General features: G+C 51.6%; 2 protein-coding genes across 3 annotated transcripts in view; both read right to left on the minus strand.

Moving 5' to 3' along the window:
• Nucleotides 1–10,472, minus strand: part of REXO1 (RNA exonuclease 1 homolog) — a 36,714-nt gene extending 26,242 nt beyond the window's left edge. The window contains exons 1-2 of one of the 2 annotated variants that reach the window (XM_083720212.1): nucleotides 10,194–10,472; nucleotides 262–1,937 (exon numbers count right to left, since the gene is read on the minus strand). In XM_083720212.1, the coding sequence (XP_083576338.1) occupies nucleotides 262–1,937; nucleotides 10,194–10,350 (1,833 nt within the window). In that variant the 5' untranslated portion in view covers nucleotides 10,351–10,472. Of the gene's footprint in view, nucleotides 1–261; nucleotides 1,938–7,986; nucleotides 8,099–10,193 lie in introns of those variants that run through there. The other variant, XM_083720213.1, reaches the window with a different exon arrangement.
• A 2,786-nt stretch (nucleotides 10,473–13,258) lies between these two features.
• Nucleotides 13,259–25,063, minus strand: KLF16 (KLF transcription factor 16). The gene is made up of 2 exons (XM_083720807.1): nucleotides 24,648–25,063; nucleotides 13,259–18,137 (listed from the first exon to the last, which is right to left on the minus strand). The coding sequence occupies exons 1-2, from the start codon at nucleotides 24,916–24,918 to the stop codon at nucleotides 17,854–17,856; spliced, it is 555 nt and encodes a 184-aa protein (XP_083576933.1). The 5' UTR covers nucleotides 24,919–25,063; the 3' UTR covers nucleotides 13,259–17,853.
• Between the last annotated feature and the right edge of the window lie 154 nt (nucleotides 25,064–25,217).

Below are 25,217 nucleotides of genomic sequence, written 5' to 3' on the forward strand. Positions count from 1 at the left end.
CTAAGCCGCTTCTGGCAAACCAGAGCAGCGCACAGAAACGTCGTTTACCTTCCTGCCGGAGTGGTACCTATTTATCTACTTGCACTTCGTGCTTTCGAACTGCTAGGTTGGCAGGAGCAGGGACCGAGCAACGGGAGCTCACCCCGTCATTGCGGGGATTCGAACCGCCAACCTTCTGATCGGCAAGTCCTAGGCTCTGTGGTTTAACCCACAGCACCACCCACATCCCTTTCTCAACCTACCTGCCCCCAAACCTCTCACCTGCTTCCCCAGCCTGCCTTTGTCTTCCGTCTTGACGTCGGTCGACTCGTTAAAAATCCGAAGGCACTCCTCCATGGGGTCGGACTCGAAGTCTACGTCCCTCTCCAGGACCGAATAGTCGAGCTCGTCGGAAGAGGAAGACGAGGAGGAGGAAGGAGGAGGAGGAGCAGCAGCTTTGGGCGCCTTAGGGCGCTTTGCCACCCCGTTGTCCTGGGGTAGAAGGAAGCAGCAGCCGTCGTCTCGGTCCGAATCTGAGCTCACGTCCGGGAAGGCCATGGGGTGAGGCTGCCCCGCTTGCCCCTCGTCCCCGCTCTCATCCCCGAAGAGGTCAGCGTGGCTCAGAGCCCGCCGTTTCGCCTTGCACTTGGCTCCGGGGCTCTCCGTGGGACCCCTTGAGGCGGGACGCTTCCCCTGCTTGTCTTTACGTTCGGCCTGCGAAGCCTCAGCCTTGGGTCTCAAACCCCCGGGCTGGTTCAGCTTGCCGTCTTTCTTTACGCTGCCCACTTTCTTCTCTGCTCTGGGTCCTTGCGGGACCTTCTTGCACGTGCCAGAGCTCCCCGCTTTTGCAGCCTTGGGGGGCTCCTCCTGCTTCCTCGAGTGCCCGTCGGCGTGGGGCTTGCCGCACTTCTCCTTACTCCTCTCTCCGTTCCTGCGCTGAGCCTTTGCTTCCGCCTTCTCCTTGTCCGCAACCTTGCCACGCTCCCTCTTGCCATCCGCTGCGTGGCCGCCGACGGCCTTCTTTTTCACCTTCTCCTTTGGGCCCCCCTTGCCCTCGCTCGTGTCCCTTTTGGGGGGCGCCTTGGCCAACCTTTCGCCCTCCTCCGGCGGGTCCTTGACGCCACCCTCGATGTCCCCCATATCGTACTGCACCGCCGTCTCCTTCATTTGCCGAGAACGGGAATCAGCCCGCGGGGACCCCTTCCCTTCTGCGGGCTTGCTTCCCGGACCCACTTTCGGTTTCGAAGGCAAGACGGGAGCCACATCGCGCTCCTCTTCCGAGTCGGAGAACCTGGCGTCCGGCTCGGGGCCGCTCCCTGCGTCGCAGTGCTTCTTGGGAGAAGGCGAATACCCCTCCTCTGGGTCGGCCTCCCTTTTCCTCTTGGCCCCTCTCTGCTCCTTGGCTTTGCTCAGGAGCCGGGCGGAGTAATTCGAAAGAGGGTCATACTCCAAGTCCGTGGACGGCTTGGAGTTGTCGAGGGTGTATTTGCTCTTGGCGAGGGAGCAACTGTACTTCTTGGGCTGGGTGACCACCGTGGGCACGTACTCCAGCGAGCTGCTCTTGCTTTTCGCCTTGTCGAAGGAATCCAAGGTGTACTTGGTGGAGCGGCTAGGAGCGGCCACCGCGAGGGGGGTGGGATTGTAGTCGGCACTGCCGCCTGCGCTGTAGCCCCCGGGGTTATATTCCAAGGCACTGAAGGACTTGGGTGCTGCAGACCCAGAGGCCTTGGAGACGAGCGAAGGGGGCTCGGAAGAGCCGTACTCCTTCGCCGTCCCCAAGAGCTCCTCGTACTTCTTTTGCTCGCGCTCGACTTCGTTCTTGACGGCCTCGATGGCCTTGTTGACCAGCTCGAGCTCCAGGATGCCTGGCGCTGCCTCGGCAATCTCCTCCAAGGAGCCATTGCGGCTCTGCGATACGGGCTTGGGAAGCTCCGGGTTGTAAGGGTCATAGCCGCATCCTGCGGGGGGAAAGAGAAAGGAAAATGTTATGACTTAGCATCTCTCTGATAATTCCCATCTAATTTTTAAAATAAACGTAAAATCCACCCGGCTGCATCAGTGATGCATCAACTGTTGACCCAGTGTCAGAAACTCAGATACAGTGGCACCTCAGGTTAAGTACTTAATTCGTTCCGGAGGTCCGTTCTTAACCTGAAACTGTTCTTATCCTGAAGCACCACTTTAGCTAATGGGGCCTCCTGCTGCCGCCGCCACACAATTTCTGTTCTCATCCTGAAGCAAAGTTCTTAACCCGAGGTACTATTTCTGGGTTAGCGGAGTCTGTAACATGAAGCGTCTGTATCCCGATGTCCCACTGTATATATCAGCTAGGTGCCAAATGGCTCCTTAAACCAAGGTTATAATGGCCAAAATGGAATGTCGTTTTGGGGCGAGACAGCTCAAAAGTCGGACAGACTTTGATTGATTTTCATCTGGTTAGTTCAGAGGACAACCCTGAGCTAGTTTAAGAGCTCTGAGAACTTTTAAGAAGGAAAGTCTCTTGATCCAGGGACAGTCCACATCTATATTGGCCTATTCCGGCCTTTTTCTTAATGGTGACACGGACCATTCCCAACGTAGGGATATTCCGCACAACTGTGAGAAGGGAGGAAGCGAAGACAAGCGACAACAGAAAAAGCAGTTTGGTTCCTGAGATTCATTCAGATTGTGCAGGTAAAATATAACTGGAAGAATTCTACAGGATGGGGTGTTCGTGTGTGAAAACAGTCAAGATCCAACGATCCCCAGGCATCTTCACTTGGTCACAATTGGCCCATAAAAGGTAAAGGTAAAGGGACCCCTGACCATTAGGTCCAGTCGTGGCCGACTCTGGGGTTGCGGCGCTCATCTCGCTTTATTGGCCGAGGGAGCCGGCGTACAGCTTCTGGGTCATGTGGCCAGCAGGACTAAGCCGCTTCTGGCGAACCAGAGCAGCGCACGGAAACGCCGTTTACCTTCCCGCCAGAGCGGTGCCTATTTATCTACTTGCACTTTGACGTGCTTTCGAACTGCTAGGTTGGCAGGAGCAGGGACCGAGCAACGGGAGCTCACCCCGTCACGGGTATTTGAACCGCCGACGTTCTGATCAGCAAGTCATAGGCTTTGTGGTTTAACCCACAGCGCCACCCGTGTCCAAAAAGAGCCTGGGGCCTGGTGAATTTCAAACACTGCCGGAGAGTGACTGCTGCCAAGCCAGTACAGATTATCATAGAATCATAGAAGAGTTGGGAGAGACCACAAGGGCCATCGAGTCCAACCCCCTGCCAAGCAGGAAACACCATCAGAGTACTCCTGACATATGGTTGTCAAGCCTCTGCTTAAAGACCTCCAAAGAAGGAGACTCCACCACACTCCTTGGCAGCAAATTCCACTGTTGAACAGCTCTTACTGTCAGGAAGTTCTTCCTAATGTTTAGGTGGAATCTTCTTTTAATTTGAAATTAAATGTATCTTTTAATTTGAAAAGCAGGGCACGATCACGTTTTTTATTGGTTTTTCAGAGCAATATAGTACAGTGGTATTGGACCAGAGGCCGAGAGTTCTAGCAGGGTATTACCGGTGGCAAAAGCAAAACGAAAAATAAATATTGCAAGCCTGTGGGCAGGGGCTGCTGTGTTTTAACTGACTGTATGCAAACTGAGTCTCTAAGACACGTTGCGTGGCAGGCAATGAAGTACCGTATTTTTCGCTCCATAAGGCGCACCAGACCATAGGGCGCACCAAGTTTTTAGAGGGGGAAATCAAGGGGGGAAAAAAAAAAATCAAGACTCTCCTGGCTTCAGCGAAAGGAACCTGAAGCCTCCAGAACGCAGCGGGAACTTGCGCTGCACTCCAAAGGCCTTCAGATGGCTATCCCTGAAGCCTGGAGAGCGAGAGGGGTCGGTGCGCACCGACGCTCTCGCTCTCCAGGCTTCAGCGAAAGCAACGCAAAGCCTCCGGAGTGCGGAGGGAGCGCTCCCTCTGCGCTTCGGAGGCTTCCCGTTGCTATCGCTGAAGCCAAGAAGCCTGCATTCACTCCATAGGACGCACACACATTTCCCTTCAATTTTTGGAGGGGGGAAAGTGCGTCCTATAGAGCGAAAAATACGGTAATCAGCAGCCGAGACACCAGTCCTCACCATCTCAGGCCTATCTGCTCTGCTGGGCAACCCTCACACTCCCACACTAGAGAAAAGGGAGAAGATTGCTTCAAAGGTTTTAGGGGCGGACACGAGCTCATCACAGCTACTCCCCCCATTTTGTGGGGGCTGTTGCTATTTGGAAATAACCGCCGTGCCTTAGCTAGGCAGGCATAATCTCTGAGAAAAAGGGACCAAAAGGAGGAAACTGAAGTACTACCTTGCCTTAACCAAACTGGAAGCGGCGGGGAAAGGCTTTTCAGAACAATTGCCCAATGCAAAGACTTCTAGGAAAGGAACTCTTGCCCAAGGAGGCTCTGTTTTTAATCAGTTTCTTAAGCCAGTCGCCTGAAGAGCAGAGATAAGCCCACTTTTGGTGAAGCTCACTTACAGAAGCCACCTCAAAAGCGAAGAGATATAAATCTCCCCCCCACCTCAAGCCACTCCGCCCAAACTTGCGGAGTCAACCTATTCCTGGAAACGGCTCTTCGTCAAGAACGTAACAGAAATGTCAAATGCGTTCGACGTTTTGAACAAGAGTGTCTTTGCCAGGGTTGTGCCGATGGTCTGCCCACGCCGCTGTGCTGCCTTTTAGAGGTGGCCGGACTCGATCCCAAAGCCACAGGTTCCCCATCTCTCACAGAATTGCAGAGGCGGAATCCCAGGGGCCATCCAGCCGAACCGCCTGCAATGCCAGGATCACAGCTGAAGCATCCTGTGACGGGCAGCTTAAAAACCTCCAACTTTCCGAAGCAGCCCGTTTCACTCTTGCCGCCAGAAAGCTCTTCTTAATGCTTCGTCGGAATCGCCTTTCTTGAGCATCAGGAAGACGCGAGGATGCCTGTTTACAAGAGGTGTTCCTGTCCTGAGATGAGGGACAGGGAAAACGTCTTAACCCCCCCCCCCCCCGGATGGTGCTTGACCACAAACTTGACATGAGCCAACAGTGTGACGCGGCAGCTAAAAAAGCCAATGCAATTCTGGGCTGCACCAATAGGAGTATAGCATCTAGATCAAGGGAAGTAATAGTGCCACTGTATTCTGCTCTGGTCAGACCTCACCTGGAGTACTGTGTCCAGTTCTGGGCACCACAGTTCAAGAAGCACACTGACAAACTGGAACGTGTCCAGAGGAGGGCAACCAAAATGGTCAAAGGCCTGGAAACGATGCCTTATGAGGAACGGCTAAGGGAGCTGGGCAGGTTTAGCCTGGAGAAGAGGAGGTTAAGGGGTGATATGATAGCCATGTTCAAATATATAAAAGGATGTCACATAGAGGAGGGAGAAAGGTTGTTTTCTGCTGCTCCAGAGAAGCGGACACGGAGCAATGGATCCAAACTACAAGAAAGAAGATTCCACCTAAACATTAGGAAGAACTTCCTGACAGTAAGAGCTTTCGACAGTGGAATTTGCTGCCAAGGAGCGTGGTGGAGTCTCCTTCTTTGGAGGTCTTTAAGCAGAGGCTTGACAACCATATGTCAGGAGTGCTCTGATGGTGTTTCCTGCTTGGCAGAGGTTGGACTCAATGGCCCTTGTGGTCTCTTCCAACTCTATCATTCTATGATTCTATGACTCCCAATTCTCATCAGCCCACATGGCCAATGGTCAGGAATTGTGGGACTTGCAGTCTAGCAACATTGGGTCGGGTGGGAGGTGTTGGCCAGCGCTGAATCTTGCAAAGGGGGGGTCAGGGACCATCATAAGTTGCAGCAGTTCAGGAAACATTACTGAAAAATGGAACTGAAAGGCTATTTTGACCTCCACCCCCCCCCCCTTTATATACAAAACAGAGTTTCACCCCTGTGAAATTTGTCTCGAAAGCAAAGACAGAAATGAGGCAACGAGCTTCTGGACACCTGCAGCTCAAAGCTTAACCCAACTTGTCTTATAATTAGCAGGGAGAGACCATCGCGGGCAACGGATGTTTGAAAATCCGCCAACCCCCCCATGCAATGCTCCGAGTCATTTCAGCACCCAATTTAAGGACGATTAAAAGCTAAACAAAACCGAAGCTCTTCTTTCTAATGAAGGGCATGGAGAACAGCGGCTTCGTCCCAGCGAGACGTTGAAACAGATAACTGCAAAGGCCGTTTGCTAATTTCCTCTGCCAGCTTTTTTCGTTACTTGGGTAATTCAAGGCTGCCTCTTCAGCAGAAGTTAAACGTACAACATATACAAAATAAATTTTAAAAGTGCAGGTACAAACCCTGGATTCTCCAGGGACGGCTGGAGAAAATGACTCCCTGCCTGAAAACCTGGACAGCGGCTGCCAGTCCGCGTAGACAGCACTAAGCTGGATGATCAATGGCGTAAGGCACCTTCCGATATTCGTATTTAAACAAGCCATTTCTTTAGGCGAAAGCCTGTAGCTCAGTGGGACAGCGTGGAGAAGGTTCTGGGGTCAATTACCGGCATCTCTGGGTAGGGAAAAAAGGCCCCCTTGTGTGAGACCGGTCGGTATAGGGCACTATACAAATTTAATATTAATAACCCTGGAGGATCTGTCAACGAGAGAGGAACGGTATGACCAGGAAGCTTCCTACATAAGCCTTCGAGGAAACAGCATGATAACACCAACACATACTTTGGAAGCTCTGCACACTAAGTTTTCTTCCACGTGACTCAGGGACCCCGATCTCCGCCCTTGACCCTGCAAAGACACGGCTCCCGTCCGAACGAGCCTCCCTGCTCCACTGTTTCAATCTGATTTAAGGCAGGTTCTCGTGTTCTTAAAAGTAACCCGTCCAAAACCGAATTGAGGGAGGGAGCCACGGAAGAAGAAACCAATATTTTTGGGACAATTCCTATGCTTTTCTTTCCCGATGGTTTCCCTTCCAACAAACGGATTGATTTTTCAATGGTGTTTCGAACACACACACCTCCCCCCCAAAAATATTTTTTTAATTTTGATGATTACACTATCTAAGGATCAAAGGTCACTTAAGACCCAGGTAAAATGAACCAGGGGGTGGTGGTGATAAGAATACTCTTTTCCAGGTATCAAGGGTCCAAGTTGACCCCAACAAGAGTGAAAAATTGCACTTCACAATGCAATTGCTACTTAATCCAGCCGTTAAGAGTAGGGAACATTAAACATTCAGTACTTTAAATAAAAACACACCTCCAGGAGATTTTAGTCAACACTAGATTAATTATCAAATGCAGCCTACCCCCAACAGTTTAAAACTCTCTCTGTGGGCATGTATTTGACCCAATAAAGAAGGCTGATCGCCGAAGAATGGATGCTTTTGAATTCTGGTGCTGGAGGAGACTCTCGAGAGTCCCATGGACTGCAAGAAGATCCAACCTCTCCATTCGGAAGGAAATCAGCCCTGAGTGCTCACTGGAAGGACAGATCCTGAAGCTGAGGCTCCAAGACTTTGGCCACCTCAGGAGAAGAGAAGACTCCCTGGAAAAGACCCTGATGCTGGGAAAGATGGAGGGCCCAAGGAGAAGGGGGCGACAGAGGACGAGATGGTGGGACAGTGTTCTCGAAGCGACCAGCATGAGTTTGACCAAACTGCGGGAGGCAGTGGGAGACAGGAGGGCCTGGCGTGCTCTGGTCCAGGGGGTCACAAAGAGGCGGACACGACTAAACAACGACGACTTATATATAGCAACAACAATGCTATATATATATAGCACAGGAAAGCTTAGATGAAAAAAAAGGATTTCAAGAATGCTTCACAGGTAAGTAGCAGAGAGTGAAGGGTTACACAGCCGACATACAAAATTCACCAGCGGCATTGTAGGCTATACGCCTGGAATATTGCATGCCTCACCTCCAGAGAGCGGCCAATAATAGCAATATTTTTTTACCTGTGGCCCCAAAGAAAGAACACCAAGGATAGCAGGAATCAATCTTTTTTTTATAAAAAAAAAGAAATTTACCTGGGCTCTCGTGCGTTAGCAAGGAACGGAGGTATTTGTTCATGCTTTCAACTCTTATTTTAACGTCTCCTTTGCAGGCGAGAACGTCGGCAGTCATGACTGCCCTACCTCCTGTGGCAGCAGAGATATATCAGAGGGTGGAGGAAACTGGTCACAGGTCCCAGTTTCGCAGACTCGCATGGCTTTTAAAGAGACACTGCCCTCTTTTAGTTTTCACCCCACGAGCCTCCAGAGACCCTAGTGCAGGTAAAACACGAATGCCCCCCCCCCCAGCTTTTTCAGATTGGGAGATTCAATATCTGAAAGCGTTAAGCTTATTCATTTGCCAAGGCCAGGGCTTTTTTTTCTTTTAAAAAAATGTTTAGGGGTACTCTCATATTCCTTTTCGTATTGAAATACCGCCCCTCAATGAGGCCAAACTTAGATTCACAAAATGTTTAGGGGGTATGCGTACCCCTGCGTATGCATAGATATACCTCATTATAGATAGAGGGGAGCGCAAGAGCCCCTGAGCATACACAGAGCACAATAGACAGATAAAGATAGAAATATTGATATATCTAGTTATAGAGAAGATAGATACAAAGATAGGAGCGCAAGAGCCCCTGAGCTTACACAGAGCACGATAGATAGATAGGCAGATAGATATAGATAACAATATATAGAAGTATCTAGTTATGCTGTAGATAGATACATACATAGATAGACAGGAGTGCCAGAGGCCCTGAGCATACACAGAGTACAATAGACAGATAGATAGAAAGATAATGATATAAAGATATGCCTAGTGATATATAGATAGATAGAAGTACAAGAGTCCCTGAGCATATGCAGAGTGCCTTCCCCTCCTCTGATGCAGGGTGGGGTTTCCTTCCCCCGCCTCCCTCCCTCTCGACGTACCTCTGAGCATACAACAGAACACAATAGACAGATAAATAGAAAGATATATTGATATATCTAGTTACAGCATAGATAAGACAGATACATAGATAGGAGTGCCAGAGCCCCTGAGCATACGCAGAGCACAATAGACAGATAGATAGAAAGATCATGATATATAGATAGATGTACAGACAGATAGATGGGAGCGCAGGAGCCCCTGAGCATAGGCAGAGTGCCCTACCTCCTGAGGGCGGGCATGGCTCCCTTCCCCCCTCCCTCCCTGCCCCTGAGCATATGCAGAGCGCTCTATAGCTATATACCTATAGCTAGACGGGAGCGCAAGAGCCCCCGAGCGTACACAGAGCACAACAGATAGACAGATAGAAAGATTATGATATACAGATATACCTCATTATAGCTATATAGACGGGAGCGCAGGAGCCCCTGAGCATACGCAGAGTGCCCTCCCCTCCCCCTGAGGGCAGGCGTGGCTCCCTTCCCCCCTCCCTCCCTGCCCCTGAGCATACACAGAGCGCTCTATATCTATATACCTATAGATAGACGGGAGCGTGGGAGCTCCTGAGCATACGCAGAGTGCCCTCCCCTCCCCCCTGAGGCCGGCGAGGCTCCCTTCCCCCTCCCTCCCTGCCCCTGAGCATACGCAGAGCGCTATATATCTATATCCCTATAGATAGACGGGAGCGCAGGAGCTCCTGAGTATACGCAGAGTGCCTTCCCCTCCCCCCTGAGGGCTGGCTTGGCTCCCTTGCCCCTCCCCCCTCTCGATTGGCCCCTGGGCATACGCAGAGTGCCTTCCCCTCCCCCCCCCGAGAGCGGGCTTGGCTCCCTTCCCCCCTCCCCCTCCCTCTCGACTGGCCCCTGAGCATACGCAGAGCGCCTTCCCACTGAGGGCGGGCTTGGCTCCCTTCCCCCTCCCCCTCCCTCTCGACTGGCCCCTGAGCATACGCAGAGCGCCCTCCCCCCTGCGGGCGGGCTTGGCTCCCTTCCCCCCTCCCTCCCCCCGAGCATACGCAGAGCGCCTTCCCCTCCCCCCCCCGAGAGCGGGCTTGGCTCCCTTCCCCCCTCCCGGCCCCTGAGCATACGCAGAGCGCCTTCCCACTGAGGGCGGGCTTGGCTCCCTTCCCCCCTCCCCCTCCCTCTCGACTGGCTCCTGAGCATACGCAGAGCGCCCTCCCCTCCCCCCTGCGGGCGGGCTTGGCTCCCTTCCCCCCTCCCTCCCCCCTCCCGGCCCCTGAGCATACGCAGAGCGCCTTCCCCCCTCCCCCCTCTCGACTGGCCCCTGAGCATAGGCAGAGCGCCGCCACCTGCTGCCGAGGCGGAGGGCCTCCTGCTGCTGCTCCTGGCCTGGCCCTGCTGGGCGTGCGGCGGGCCGGGCGGGTGTCGGAAGTGGCAGTAGGGCCTGTGGCAGGCGGTGCCGAAGGGGCAGTCGACGCCTCGCAGGAAGCCGCTCGAGCGGAGCATCCCGGCGGGGCATGAGGGGAGCAGGGACCAGGCCAACCGCCGGCTCTTTCTTCTTCTGTCAGGCCGCCGCCATCTTGGCTGAGGGCAAGGCCGGGGGCTTCGCCGCGCCGCAACGCGCCTGCGCCGCGCGGGCCGGAAACCACGCCTTCCCCTCGCAAGACAAGATAGGAGGAGCTCGAGCGAGAGAGGCGACGACGCGCATGCGCCCCGGGGGGCCGCCATCTTGATTGAAGCCGTCTGGTTCCGGGGACGGAGGGCAGCCACTGCGCATGCTCCTTAAACCATAAAGGGTGGAGGCTTCGGAAAGCTTCGAAAAGGCGCCATGTTAGCTAAGGGCAAAAGGCCGAGAGGAGTAGGACTGCTCCAAAGCGCATGCTCGTTGCCAGAAGGGTCCTTCAACGCCCACTTTAGTCTCTTTCCAGGACATGAGGTGACCTAGGAGGTGCCTGTTGGAAAGTTGGAATAAGGAATGGAAAATGGGATAAAATCACGGGCAGAGGGGAACGGGTATGAAAGAGGAAAGGGGGATTTAAAGAAGGAAGTCGGGGAGAAAGGAAAAAAAAGCAACTGAGCAAAAGTCACCTGGCTGCCAACTTTTTTTTTCCCCAGAAAAGGCTCCTCTGCCCTTAAAACTGCATTTTTTTTACTTTTTTTATTAAAATTTTTACAAAAGTACGACCTGTCTTGAGTGTCTTTCCTCCTCTCTCACCTCGCAAAAAAAAAAAAAAAGATGCACAATAGGGGGACATCTATTGCATTTTTCTAGCTGGAACAGTAGGCACAAGAGCCCTGCTGCAGGGAACATGGAGAAGTGTTGGCAGCAAAACTAAAGCAAATACAGTCAAAACATGGCAGTGTTGGGTTGGAGGTTGGGTATGATCAAAGGCAGGGCTTGTTCCCGTGCGCCAAGCCTCTGAGCATGTTAAAAGTGGCTCATTATTACAGAGCAAATTGCTGGTCTCTCCCTCCACGAAGGTTTTTTTTATTTACATTTAATTCCACGCTGCATCATTTTTATAGATCTCCAACCCCATTCACAGAAGGTTGTGTTTCTTCCATTATTAAATGAATCCACACGTCGGTTAACTGTGTTGGTTGCTTGCTGGTCATTTTGTGCAAATGCCCAATTATCGTCTTCCAAAGCCACTAGTCGGAACTTAAAAATGGAAAGCGTAATGCTGGTGGTAACCAAAAGAGATTCAAAGACTCTCTCAATGTAAAAAAATGTAGTATCAACACTGATATGGAAGAGGGGGGCATGTCTTCTTCACCTTCTTCACTACAATATATCCATTTATTTTCAATTGTCAATGTCAAAAGGGACTAAAATCTATAAAATTCATAGAAAATCAACGTGCCATTTGCTCAATTTCTCTAGGACTCCATGACACCTCCCCTGTCCTCCATAATCCCTCAAGCAAGGTGTCAAGACCCTAATCCTGTCAAATCACTCTGCCAAGCCTTTCCTCCAGGCAATGCCAGTACATGGATCATTGTCTTCTCATCACCGGTACTCAGGATATGCTTATCTGCGCATATCTCCTGCTCTGCATATTCCCCCCTCCATATGTTAATCCTGTGTAACCCAACCTCTTCTTAATGTGTTCATGATGTAATCTGTGTAACCCAACCTCTTCTTAATGTATTCATGGTGTAACTGGGATGTGTTTTGCACTGTATTCTGGGGCATGGAGGGAAGTTTCAAAAGCTCATGTCACCCCTTTCTCGCTGTTCAATCTCGCCTTGAACCTGTTGCGCAATAAACTTGGATCTTCTGCAGCTTGCTCCTGTCTCCGGCTGAGCTCATTTTCCTCCGCAGGGACCCACGGACTTAGTCCGATGAGCTGGGTGGCAGAGCAGCCTCGCACCCAGATTTTGCCGTAACAACACCAACAATTGGGAAACACTGGCCTGTGAGCGCTCCAGTTGGAGAACAGCCTTTCCCAAAGGTGTCGTGGGCTTTGAAGACACTCGAACTCAGGATGCAAGGGAGAAACGTGCTAAGAGGAAGGCACGCTTGGCAAACCCTCACCGGGATCAACTCCTGCGTGGAAACCTATGTCTCCACTGTGGAAGGACGTGTGGATCTAGAATTGGCCTCCACAGTCACTTATGGACTCACTGTTAAAACCGTGTTTATGGAAGACAATCTTATTCGGCTACAAGGGATCGCCAAAGATGATGATGATGAAGAGGTCAAGTATCAACAAGGCAGAGACATCCTTTGGCATTTTCTAAACCACAGAGCCTAGGACTTGCCGATCAGAAGGTCGGCGGTTCGAATCCCCGCAATGACGGGCTGAGCTCCCGTTGCTCGGTCCCCACTCCTGCCCACCTAGCAGTTCGAAAGCACGTCAAAGTGCAAGTAGATCAATAGATACCGCTCTGGCGGGAAGGTAAACGGCGCTTCTGTGCGCTGCTTTGGTTCGCCAGAAGCGGCTTAGTCCTGCTGGCCACATGACCCGGAAGCTGCACGCCGGCTCCCTTGGCCATTAAAGCGAGATGAGCGCCGCAGCCCCAGTCGGCCACGACTGGACCTAATGGTCAGGGGTCCTTACACTTGGGGGGTGTTATGCGCAACATGTCTTCTTCAATCCTCTTCCTAAATAACTTGGCAGATAGCTTATAAAAACAGTAATCCATATAAAACAAAGAGAGTCCCCTTTCCCACCCCAAATCAGTCTTGCGGTGAACTGCTGCGATTCCCGCACCAAAGGGGGTTGGTTTGGGTGTCCTTTGGGGAGCCCTCCAACTCTCCCCATTCTCCGAGAAAATTCTGATGTTCTTAAAAACAAAGCTGCCGTCCCAAACACACGGACCAGCGAAGAAGCCCTTCTTAAGACACGGCAAGCCATTTATGATAGCATGCAGAAAATCTATTTCACAAACAGCACACAAGACACACGGGTAAAGCAGTTTGTCGTTTTTATTTTTCAAGCGGCACACCCAAAACACACACACACACACATACGAGCTTCAGTGCTTCTTTAAAAACAACAGGGGAAAAGGGTGTGGGGGATATTGACAATATCTCAAATCGTCCACCCCCATCTCCACCACGATGCACGGGTTTTTCAGACCAGGGAACACGTTGTCAAATAAATACACTGTGTAATCCACCATTTGCACATGTCGTGCGGCAGGGCTTGCCAACTGTTTTGGCAAATTTTCGGCTGCTGAGCAGGTGGCCAGACCCTCTGGCCATGCCACTCCCCTGCCTGCCAAGACAGAAATTAAAAGTGCATGCACACCCAACTCTTCCATTTAAAACGGATCTTGAGAAAAGACCCAGTTGGATTATCCAAGCCTCGAAAAAGTGGACAAGAAGGGAACTTTGAGAGATTGGCACTCTCCCCAAATTCCACCTTCGGCACCCTTGTGCTTTTCAAGGGAGAAAAATGCCAGCCATGGGGCTTTGTTTTGGTCTCTGAGGGGGAAGATATCTCAAGATTTAGGGGAGTCGAAGAACTCCCCAAGTTTTCTCAGAAGCAGCCTGGGGTCACATAACCCTACTTTTAAAAACACCAGCCAGTTCAATGTTACTAGTGCAAACATAGCCACAGCTACGCAGGGGGAGAAATCCTATTTCATTCAATGGGGTTTGCTCCCGGGTAATAAGAGGCTTTAAGGAATGCAACCTCAGGTTTTGGGGTTGTTGCTTTTTTGTTTGTCTTACAATAAACTAAAAAGTTTTAATTAAATAGTTTTAGCTTTCACCAGCTCCTGTTTTCCGAGCCGACGGAACTGTCCACAAAACTCTTTTAAGATCTGCAGGGTTGACTGACAAGAACGCAAAGATGATCCTTCGAAAGAAAATGCGATGAAGGCATTTGTGTTCGCTGTTTCTCATAATAAACATACCGTATTTTTCCTCTGTAAGACTCACTTTTCCCCTCCTAAAAAGTAAGGGGAAATGTGTGTGCGTCTTATGGAGCGAATGCAGGCTGCGCAGCTATCCCAGAAGCCAGAACAGCAAGAGGGATTTCTGCTTTCGCTGCGCAGCGATCCCTCTTGCTGTTCTGGCTTCTGAGATTCAGAATATTCTTTTTCTTGTTTTCCGCCTCCAAAAACTAGGTGCGTCTTGTGGTCTGGTGCGTCTTATAGAGCGAAAAATACGGTAGATGGATAGATGGATGGAGCCTCCTGTCAGGGCGTGGAAATCGCCAGCTGGATGCTGATTTCTCGGCTGTAATGGAAAAAATACGTCGCGCCTCCGACCAAAACCAACATTCCCCCCCCTTAAAACCTGCACTGCGATTCTAATCCGCATTGCAAACAGACCAAACCAACCCTGAACACTCAACCGATGCGCAGCTTCCCGTTAATTCGCACGCTATTCTTTTTAACCAAAAATAAATAAATCTACTTGCTTCCGTTTAAAAAATATCTCTTGCTTAATTACAAAGGGAGGAGGGAAGGGAGATCATAAATATATAATTTCCCCAGATAACAGGAATTTGAGGGGGAGGGGCACGGGAATTTGGGTTCCCTTATTAGTCCCTGAGAACTCAGGAAATTTTAAGATAGGGGTCAGAAGGAAGATTATGCCAGGCAAAGCTCCCAGCTGTTGGTCAGCTGGTGTGCTTCCCAAAATGCCTTGCGCTTCCCAGCCTGCATATATGGGCATCTTCTGGTCTTGAGTTCGAATCCAGGGCCTCATGGAGGCCGGGCAGTGTATCCCGGAAGGGCCTAAATCGCTAGACCTGAAGCACTGAGGTTTAACTAGCTCGGGGACAAGGAACTTTTGGCGTGCCAGGTGTTGCCGAACTACAACTCCCATCAGCCTCTGCTGTCAGAGAGAATGGGAACTGTAGTTCCGCAGTATTTTGCAGGCTCAAAAGCTCCGTGAGCTTGGCCTAGCTTTATGGCGGCACGGATTCCGCACGGGGTTTTGCGCAAAGCCCGGATTGCTCTTGGGGTTTTGCACAAAGCCCTGCGTTCGAACCTCGCTCCACCAGCTTGCAGATGCTCTGCCCCATGATCCGGCGCCGGCACGGAGACGTCACTTTTCTCCCCAAAGTGCAAGCGCATGTCCCTTCTCCGGTTTCCCAAAGGACCCTGGACAGAAGTCCGGATCCGACGGGGTGAAAACGGGAGACTCGAAAAGCAAGAGGAAGCGGGAAAAGCGGCCGCTCGCCCTGACTCGCTCCTCCGACTCTACGGCATTTTCCAAGGGAGGGAGCAAGGCCACTTCACAACCAAGGCAGGCAGCGATGCCACACAGGGGCCAACACCCGGCCGGCACCAACCCGTAGACCGAGCAATCGCAGATATGGCTATTGCCAGCTTGGCAAATTAAAAAAAAAACCAAAAACCCCGCCCTCCTGCGCTGAGGGGGTACCTGCACCCTGCGAGCAAGCCTCACAAATGCATTTAACCAAGGAAGAAGGAAGAGGTGCCTTCAAGGGCCGCGATCCGGCTCTGCGGAAGCACCAAGGCACCGAAACTCACGTTAAAAACACCCACATATATCTATTTCTTTTTATCCACACCCTGAAATACATCTCGGCTGGGGAAGAAGGGGGGAGGGGGGGAGTGCTTTGAAACGTGCCCAACATCCCTCGCAAAAACTTGCCCAGGCTCTGGTGTTGTTGGGTTTTTTGGGGACTACAAAACCTATCATCTCTTGTCCTGCTAACCAAGCATGATTGGATTTGTAGTCCAAAAACAGCCAGGGATCCAAATCCTGGGCGACATAGATTTCTGCTTCTTGCCGGCTCCGCGGTCTACCTAGCTCAGGGCTGCCCACCGAACGGCGCCGCTTCCCCGGAAACCGAAGCCAGTTCCTAGTCCTCATTATTACGGGCAAAGCAATTCCCAGCTCCGCCGCTTCGCTTTAAGGCAGGTTTGCAAAGGGAGAAGGAGGAGGATAAAATCCTTAAGCCGCCTCCCCACTCCATCAACACCCCCCCCCAGACCAATGCAGATTCTACATTTAAAAAGAAAATAAATTACACTGTTTATATATATAGATATAAAAATAACAAGAACAGCCACATCCATAAAAACAGGTCCTCCATTTTCTATGTACAGATATTAAAATTTGGACCCGGTTCGGAGGGATGGGGAAAATTATTTACAAATTTTAGGGATAGGTTACCCACTAGCGATGCTCAGCTAAGTCCCAGGGAACAGGATTGACAGGTATGCAAATCAAACAGGCCTCTGATGCAGACGACGATGAGAGCGGTTTCCCAAACTGGGGTTTAGCGGATGGTATTGGACACCAATGGTCATGACCCCCGCCCATTGGGCATGCTGGCCGCTGGTGTCCAGCACGAGAAGCATACAGGCTTCCCCATCCCTGCTCTAGGAAGAGGTGTTGCTCAACTCTCAGGAAGGCAGCGCTTTTTCCAAACAGAGGCATTCATCTCCCCATCACCACTAACCAACTAGTCATGCTGGCTTTCGGTTGGGCTGGTGGGAGCTGCGAGCCAAACCCCACCTGGTTTTTGGAGAAGCAAGGTGAGCAGGTTTTGGCTGGCGAGCGAGCGAAGGACGCAGCGATCGCTCCTCTGTGCAGCACACACAAACGTACCGTATTTTTTGCTCTATAAGACTCCCTTTTCCCCTCCTAAAAAGTAAGGGGAAATGTGTGTGCGTCTTATGGAGCGAATGCAGGCTGCGCAGCTATCCCAGAAGCCAGAACAGCAAAAGCAATTGCTGCTTTCACTGCACAGCGATCCCTCTTGCTGTTCTGGCTTCTGAGATTCAGAATATTTTGTTTCTTGTTTTCCTCCTCCAAAAACTAGGTGCGTCTTGTGGTCTGGTGCATCTTAGAGAGCGAAAAATACGGTATTTGTTTTCCCTTTTAAGGCTGGGTTCCGATTAATTGCGGGCAGCCGTGACAGCAAGGAATAGATTATTTAGGGAGGAATATACCTCTGGTTACCGGGTTCCGGGAACAAATGACGCCGGATTAGCTCAGACTATACCGTACCCTGTTTACCGAGCATCCTGGAGTCATCTGTTCACCGCAATCGTTCCTCCCCACCAAGAGACAGTCTACCTTTGGTTACCAGATCCGGGTGATGTGCAATTGCGGACATCTCTGTCCCATTGTACCATATAAATGAGCTTCCTAAAACCATCCGTCTGGCCGAAGAAAGGTTTGGCGCGTTCTAGACTAATTTCCCCATCCTTTCCTGAGTATTGGGGAGCCAGGGAAGGGGGCCGAGGATCCAGACTTTTCCGGAAAGTGATAGGGAACGGCAGGGTGGGACAATTTGAGACACCCAAACCAGAACGTCCCTTTGCGTTGGGAAACAGAGGTAAAGGGGCTGCGAGGGGACCCTAGATGCCAGAAAAACCCTGGCAGGCGTGGGGCAGGGGAAGGTGCGACCGAATGGACCGAAGCAAGTCGCCTGGAACGGTTCCTCCGATCGCCATCGGCGACCCTCGCTCCCTGGAGGCTCCCAAATTGGGAACCGGGAACAGACCCCTTCGCCCAGCGGAGGGTCCCTGGCGGGCCAGCAAAGCATCGTGGGTAGCGGCGGGGCCTTTTCAGGGGGCTGTGCTGTCGTGGGCGGGGCTCCCGGCCAGGCTGCTTGCGGCAGAGTCACTGGGAGAAGCGCTGTGGCACTCGGGTCTCCGGACCATGTCCGGGCGGAAAGCCGGGTGGCGCCGGGCGTGCTTGGTCAGGTGGTCGCTGCGCATGAAGCGCTTCTCGCAGAGCGGGCAGGCGAAGCGCTTCTCGCCGGTGTGAGTGCGCAGGTGGCGGGCCAGCTCGTCGGAACGGGCGAATCGCTTCTGGCAGGAGGGCCAACTGCAAGGGAACGGGCGCTCGCCTGCAAAGCAGAGAGAAAAGAAAAAAGCGTGAATGGTGTTATCATTCACAGTAAGCTGGAGTAAGAGGGTGGATACGATTTATTTCTTATTTATATATTTAAAACTTTTATTGATAAATTATTGCATATTGTAGAATAATAGTAGTAGAATAGAACCAGAACATGAAACAAACCTATTCTACATAGATACATACACCTCATACATACATACATACAGTGATACCTTGGGTTACATACGCTTCAGGTTACATACGCTTTAGGTTACAGAGCCCGCTAACCCAGAAATAGAACCTCAGGTTAAGAACTTTGCTTCAGGATGAGAACAGAAATTGTGCTCCGATGGCACGGCAGCAGCAGGAGGCCCCATTAGCTAAAGTGGTGCTTTAGGTTAAGAACAGTTTCAGGTTAAGAACAGACCTCCGGAACGAATTAAGTACTTAACCTGCGGTACCACTGATGGATTGATCGGATGGCTGCGGAAATGGATAAAATCCAAACCATGACCATCATCAGTGCAGGTAAGGGAAAAAAATTCATTTTAATTTTTATCATCTCCAATACTGTCTTGATTTATTTTATAGTACGGTACATTAATTACTGCTTTCATTTTATGGACAAACGGTCTCATTAGGTAGTAAAATTCATGTCAAATTGCTGTTTTAGGGGCTGCTTTTAAAAGTCTAAGGATGCGGGTGGCGCTGTGGGTTAAACCACAGAGCCTAGGACTTGCCGATCAGAACGTTGGCGGTTCGAATCCCCGCAATGACGGGGTGAGCTCCCGTTGCTCGGTCCCTGCTCCTGCCAACCTAGCAGTTCGAAAGCACGTCAAAGTGCAAGTAGATAAATAGGTTTATCTCCGGCAGGAAGGTAAACGGCGTTTCCGTGCGCTGCTCTGGTTCGCCAGAAGCGGCTTAGTCCTGCTGGCCACATGACCCGGAAGCTGTACGCCGGCTCCCTCGGCCAATAAAGCGAGATGAGCGCCGCAACCCCAGAGTCGGCCACGACTAGACCTAATGGTCAGGGGTCCCTTTACATTTAAAAGTTTGGAACGGATTGATCCGTTTTGCATTACCTTCTATGGGAAAGCGCGCCTTGGTTTTGGAACGCTTTGGTTTTGGAACGGTTTAAGTTTGAGAATCAAGGCACCACTGTAAACCGGTCCTTATTTGGGCCGCATGAGGACTAGAACCTTGACTTAGGTTAACTGGGCTCCGCTCTGCCAAAGGAGCGTGCCGCAGCAGATGTCTTTGCAACCTAGCTCATGCCCATGAGAGTTCGCTGCCCTTAATCTCATCGTGGGAGGAAAGCTAAGCCAGGCAGGCAGGCAGATGTCAGGATTGCACAAGCGAAGTCTGCATACCGTGGGGTTTTGTTCCCCCCCCCTTCTCTCTCCTTTTGGAGCGTCTGTTTACCCAGATGCAGCCCTGACGCTTTGTTTTTCTCGGCAAAGCTTTTCTCGGCTGCCGTGTGCCTTTGCAAGATGGGGACTTTAAAACACACCGTGAAACCACTGCTAACAGCTCTCCATCAAAGGAACTATCTGTTCCAAACACGTTGAAAGCTCTCTCTCTCTCTCTGCGTATATGTGCCAAGAATTGGATTTGTTAAATTATTTTTGTATGCCACAACCGCTGCTCGTATTGTTAGCTAAATAGTCCGGTTTCCGTCCTGGTTTTGGGACGGAGACGGCTCTGGTTGCCCTAACAGATGATCTCCGTAGACAACTGGATCGAGGCGGGTCAGGACTGCTGATCCTTTTAGATTTGTCAGCAGCCTTTGACATGGTCGATCATGATCTTCTGGACCACCGCCTCGCAGACGTGGGGATACAGGGCTTAGCCCATAACTGGTTGTGCTCTTTTATCTCTGGTCGGGGACAGAGGGTGGCATTAGGGAGGGAAATGTCGTCGCGCCACTCCTTGGTGTGTGGAGTGCCGCAGGGCGCAATTCTCTCCCCGATGCTTTTTAACATCTTTATGTGCCCCCTTGCCCAGATTATCCGGAGCTTTGGGCTGGGCTGTCACCAATATGCTGATGACACTCAGCTCTATCTGCTGATGGATGGCCACACTGACTCGGCCCCGAACACACTGACCAGATGCTTGGAAGCTGTGGCTGGATGGTTTCGTGGGAGCCGATTGAAACTAAATCCTTCGAAGACAGAGGTCCTATGGCTAGGTCGGGATGGCATGGGGATGAGGGACCAACTCCCTTCTCTTGCGGGGGCCCAATTAGTGCCATTGCCTTCCGTTAAGAGTTTGGGTGTAATCCTAGACGCCTCCCTTTCCATGGAGGCGCAAGTTACAGCAACAGCCAAGGCGACATTTTTCCACCTTCGCCGCATCAAGCAGTTGGTCCCTTACCTTTCCCGCCCCAACCTGGCCACAGGGATCCATGCGACGGTCATCTCCAGGCTTGACTACTGTAATTCGCTCTACGCGGGGCTGCCCTTGAAGCTGTCCCAGAAACTCCAGCGGGTGCAGAATGCTGCAGCGAGGCTCCTCACGGGGTCTCTGCCATGGGAGCATATTCACCCAGTGCTTTTCCAGCTGCACTGGCTCCCGGTGGAGTACAGGGTCAGATTTAAGGTGCTGCTTTTGACCTTTCAAGCCCTTCACGGCCTAGGACCCTCATACCTATGGGACCGCCTCTCCTGGTATGCCCCACGGAGAGCCTCAGGGTCCATAAATACCAACACCCTAGTGGTCCCAGGGCCTAAGGAAGTTAGATTAGCTTCAACCAGAGCCAGGGCCTTTTCAACTCTGGCTCCGGTCTGGTGGAACGCTCTGCCTCATGAGACCAGGGCCCTGCAGGATCTGATTTCTTTCCGCAGGGCCTGTAAGACAGAGTTGTTCCGCCTGGCCTTTGGCTTGGAGCCAATTTGATTCCCTCCCTCTCTTTTTCCCCCCTTTATTTTCCTTCTCCTCCTGCGATGAGGCTACATTTTAATACTTTAATGTTCCATTATTTTAATGTTGTATGTTATTTTTGTTTTTAAGTTGTAATCATTCATCTTGTTTTTATTATTGCTTGTAAGCCGCTCTGAGCCCGGCCTTGGCTGGGGAGGGCGGGGTATAAATAAAAAATTATTATTATTATTATTATTAAAAAGTGGAAAACCCAAGAATTATCAACAATAGAAGAATGGCAGATGAAGATGATGGATTTTTCAGAGCTAGCCGACCTAACCGGAAGAGTCCGCGACCAGGAGGAGGAGGAGTATCAGGAAGAATGGAATAAATTTAATGACTATTTAGTTAAATTTGTTAAGTTAAACTAACTGAAAGTAGTTTGCAGATACTTAATGGGCTTAGGGTTTCATTTATGTTAAGTGATGAATTAATATGTTTAATTCCATAAGGTGAAGATATAAGGATGTTCATGTTTAAGTTAAATTTCATAAAAACTGGGATTTGGGAAACCGTTCAAAGGACATGCAATGAAATTCAACCAAAGGGAAGCGAGGAAGTCACTTAACAAAGTTAATAACTGTAATTTTCAATAAGGCTATGGTTTATGTGTGTTTGTATATTTGTTCATAATATTGTGAAAACTAATAAAATTTTTGGAAGAAAAAAAAAAGAATTGGATTTGTGTATCAGGACACTAAACCGATTCGGCGCCCGAAGCAGCGAGTTCTTCGGAGAAATAAACAAACACCAGTTTACATTCCGCCAAGGCGATAGGGAGGGGAAATCAGAGATTCTGTGAAGGATCTGAAATAAGTCTCCGTGATTTGGAAAACCGTTAAAAGGACATGCGATGAAATTCAACCAAGGGGAAGCGAGGAAGTCACTTAACAAGGTTAATAAGTGTAATTTTCAATAAGGCTATGATTTATGTTTGTTTGTCTTATGTGTTTGTTTGTTTATAATGTTGTGAAAACCAATAAAAAAAATTGGGGGGGGGAAAGGTCTCTGTGAAGCTTGCAGTTTTTTTATTTATTCCAGGTTTCGTTTGGCGTTTTAATGCGTTGTAAACCGCTTTGAGATTTGTTCTTTGTTAATATAAAGCGGTATAGAAATGAATAACGATTATTATACTAATAAGTCACGCGGCCAAAACAAAGACCCCGACATTCTGTTGTGGTGACAGGAACCTTGGTTTAAGATGCCATTTGGCAATTAGCTACTATACAGTGGTACCTCGGGTTACAGACTCCGCTAACCCAGAAATAGTGGCGAAGTGGGATGGGCACGAAGCGGGCAAAGATCACTTTTGGCAGCCCTGGAATTTGACTCTCTGGGAGACCGGTTACCAACCGAAAACCTGGCCTTTTACAGGAATTTGCAGGCGGGCGAGAAGGAAAATGGCACTGTGTCCAATTCCGATTTTGTATTAAAAGGGGTGGAACTGCTCGCTGCTAGAAAAGTACAGTGGTACCTCAGGTTACATACGCTTCAAGTTACAGACTCCGCTAACCCAGAAATAGTGCTTCAGGTTAAGAACTTTGCTTCAGGATGAGAACAGAAATCATGTTCCGGCGACGCGGTGGCAGCAGGAGGCCCCATTAGCTAAAGTGGTGCTTCAGGTTAAGAACAGTTTCAGGTTCAGAACGGACCTCCGGAACGAATTAAGTACTTAACCCGAGGTACCACTATATCTGAGTTTTTTTAACTCAGCACATTCCTGGCATGGTGTAAATGTCCACAATCCAAACCAGGGAAGTCACATACAGTGGTACCTCGGGTTAAGTACTTAATTCGTTCTGGAGGTCTGTTCTTAACCTGAAGCACCACTTTAGCTAATGGGGCCTCCTGCTGCCGCCGGAGCCCAATTTCTGTTCTCATCCTGAAGCAAAGTTCTTAACCTGAAGCACTATTTCTGGGTTAGCGGAGTCTGTAACCTGAAGCGTATGTAACCTGAGGTACCACTAGCAGTGAGCAGTTCCGCCCCTTTTAATACAAAATCGGAATTGGACACAGTGCCATTTTCCTTCTCGCCCGCCTGCAAATTCCTGTAAAAGGCCAGGTTTTCGGTTGGTAACCGGTCTCCCAGAGAGTCAAATTCCAGGGCTGCCAAAAGTGATCTTTGCCCGCTTCGTGCCCATCCCACTTCGCCACAACCTTCCCACCCACTCTCTTAAGGTGTTTACTTTCTGAATGGTGGTTTTTTTTTTTTTTTGGTGGGGGGGGCGTAAATGGTTGTGTTTGCCCAGCAGGTCTGGGTGGAGAGCCAAGAAACCAAGCCACAGCCAAACCCCTCCCCAAATTGAAATTTCCACACAGCAGGTCCCTCCCACCAGCCCCCCTCCCAAATCAGGCCACCCTGGGCCGGCCACACCCACTGCCCCACATGGCAAGACATTTGCCAAACAAGAAGTGGGCGAGATTTGAAGCCGGAGAAAGATTTCCATAAGGTTTTTCTTCAAATTAGGGAGCAGGGACATGGGCGTAGCCAGGATCTTTGTTAGGGCGGGGCAGGCTTTTGGTGGGGTGCGTGGAGGGGGGAGAAGCAGAACCTCAGATATGTACTGATTAGCCCACCCCACCCCACCCCCTTACACCCCTAGGCAGGGGCGTAAAGCAGAACCCGGCGCATCCTCCAGTCTTTTGGCAAGCGAAAGCCCTACCGGATCAAATACGCTTGTTTGTTTGTTCTCCGGCGGCCGAGGTAGACTGCGCCTGGCCCCGGAGGCTCGACCGAACCTGGGATTTTGGTCCTCAAGGGACATATCGATAGGATACGAGACAGATCTAAACCCAAGCCGCCCACTCTTGAGAGTCTTCGCATCCCACCCTCTGCGCTCTCCGGGCGCGCTTTCGCTTTTGGAGCACACGTGGGGCAGGGATCGCTCAGCCCACGCGCGGGGGCGTGGGGGGGGGGAGGTAAGGCGGTGGAGGCGCGCCCGGGAGACACCTTGTAAGGGCGGGCAAGAGAGACCGGCGCAGAGGTCTCTCTCGCGACGTGGGTGGGCTGCGTAATCACCCGAGCTCGAATCCAGGAAATGCGTGCGTCGACGCCGCCCAGAGCCAGCGAGCGAGCGAGGCGCGGTCTCCCCACGTGGGTGGAGGCCACGGGGGTGGGGCGGGGGAGGGAAAGCGAGGCGGGAACCGGCCGGGGGGGGGGAGGGTGGCCTCAGGGTTCCGGGGGTGCCACCTTGAACGAAATATTGGGGGGCCCAGTAAACACGCATAATCCATCACATGGCGCGCGTCTGAATGCCTATCCACTTTTGGGGAGATGTTATGAAGAGGGGGGCAAAGGCCCCCTGGGGCAGTGGCGTAGCGTGGGCTATCAGCACCCGGGGCAATGCCAGTAATTTGCGCCCCCTAACCCATGGATTTGCACCCCCTAACCCGTGGATTTGCACCCTCTAACCCATGGATTTGCACCCCCTAACCCGTGGATTTGCGCCCCCTAACCCGTGGATTTCCCTAACCTCCAGATGTTGCGCCCGGTGCGGCCGGCCCCCCCTGCGCCCCCCACGCTACGCCACTGCCCTGGGGTGTAAGATGGAGGTGGGGGGGGAGAGAGACTGGCCCCGGGCTCGGTGGGGGCGGCCCTTACCCGTGTGCGTCCGGAGATGCGCCTTCAGATGGGAAGATTTGCCGTAGATTTTTGCGCAGCCCTGGAACGGGCATCGGTGCCTCTTAGCCCCGCCGGAGAGGTTGCTTGCGCCGTCGGGAGTTCCTCCCAGGGCTTCCCCCGCCGCCTCCGGCGGGGCCGCGATGATGGGGCGCGCCGCGCGCTCCTCCTTGGCTCCGGCGGCCGGGTGTAACAGGGCTCCGGTGGAGATGGAAACGAGGCACTCGGCGGCCAGGTAATCCAAGCCCGACATGATGGCACCGCCTTCCTCTCTCCCCTGCAAAAAAAGCCGTCCAGGCGGCTCCTCGCCTCCTCCTCGGATGGACAGGCTGCGCGCCGCCGCCGTTCCGCCTCGCCCCTGGCGCAACGTGGAGAGACGGCAAGAGGGGAGGGACGCCGGCGACCGTCCCCGCCCAGGCTGGGCGGCGCGCGCTCTCGCGCTCGTGCACGCGCCAGGGGCGAGGGCAACTGAGGCTGCGACGGTTTGACCCTCCTACCCGGCCAGTCTCCACCCCTGGGTGCCGTCGGAGGGAGGAGCGCGCAGAGGGTGGA

The sequence above is a fragment of the Podarcis gaigeae genome (genome assembly GCF_964106915.1).
Source record: "Podarcis gaigeae genome assembly, chromosome: 18".
NCBI lineage: Eukaryota > Metazoa > Chordata > Lepidosauria > Squamata > Lacertidae > Podarcis > Podarcis gaigeae.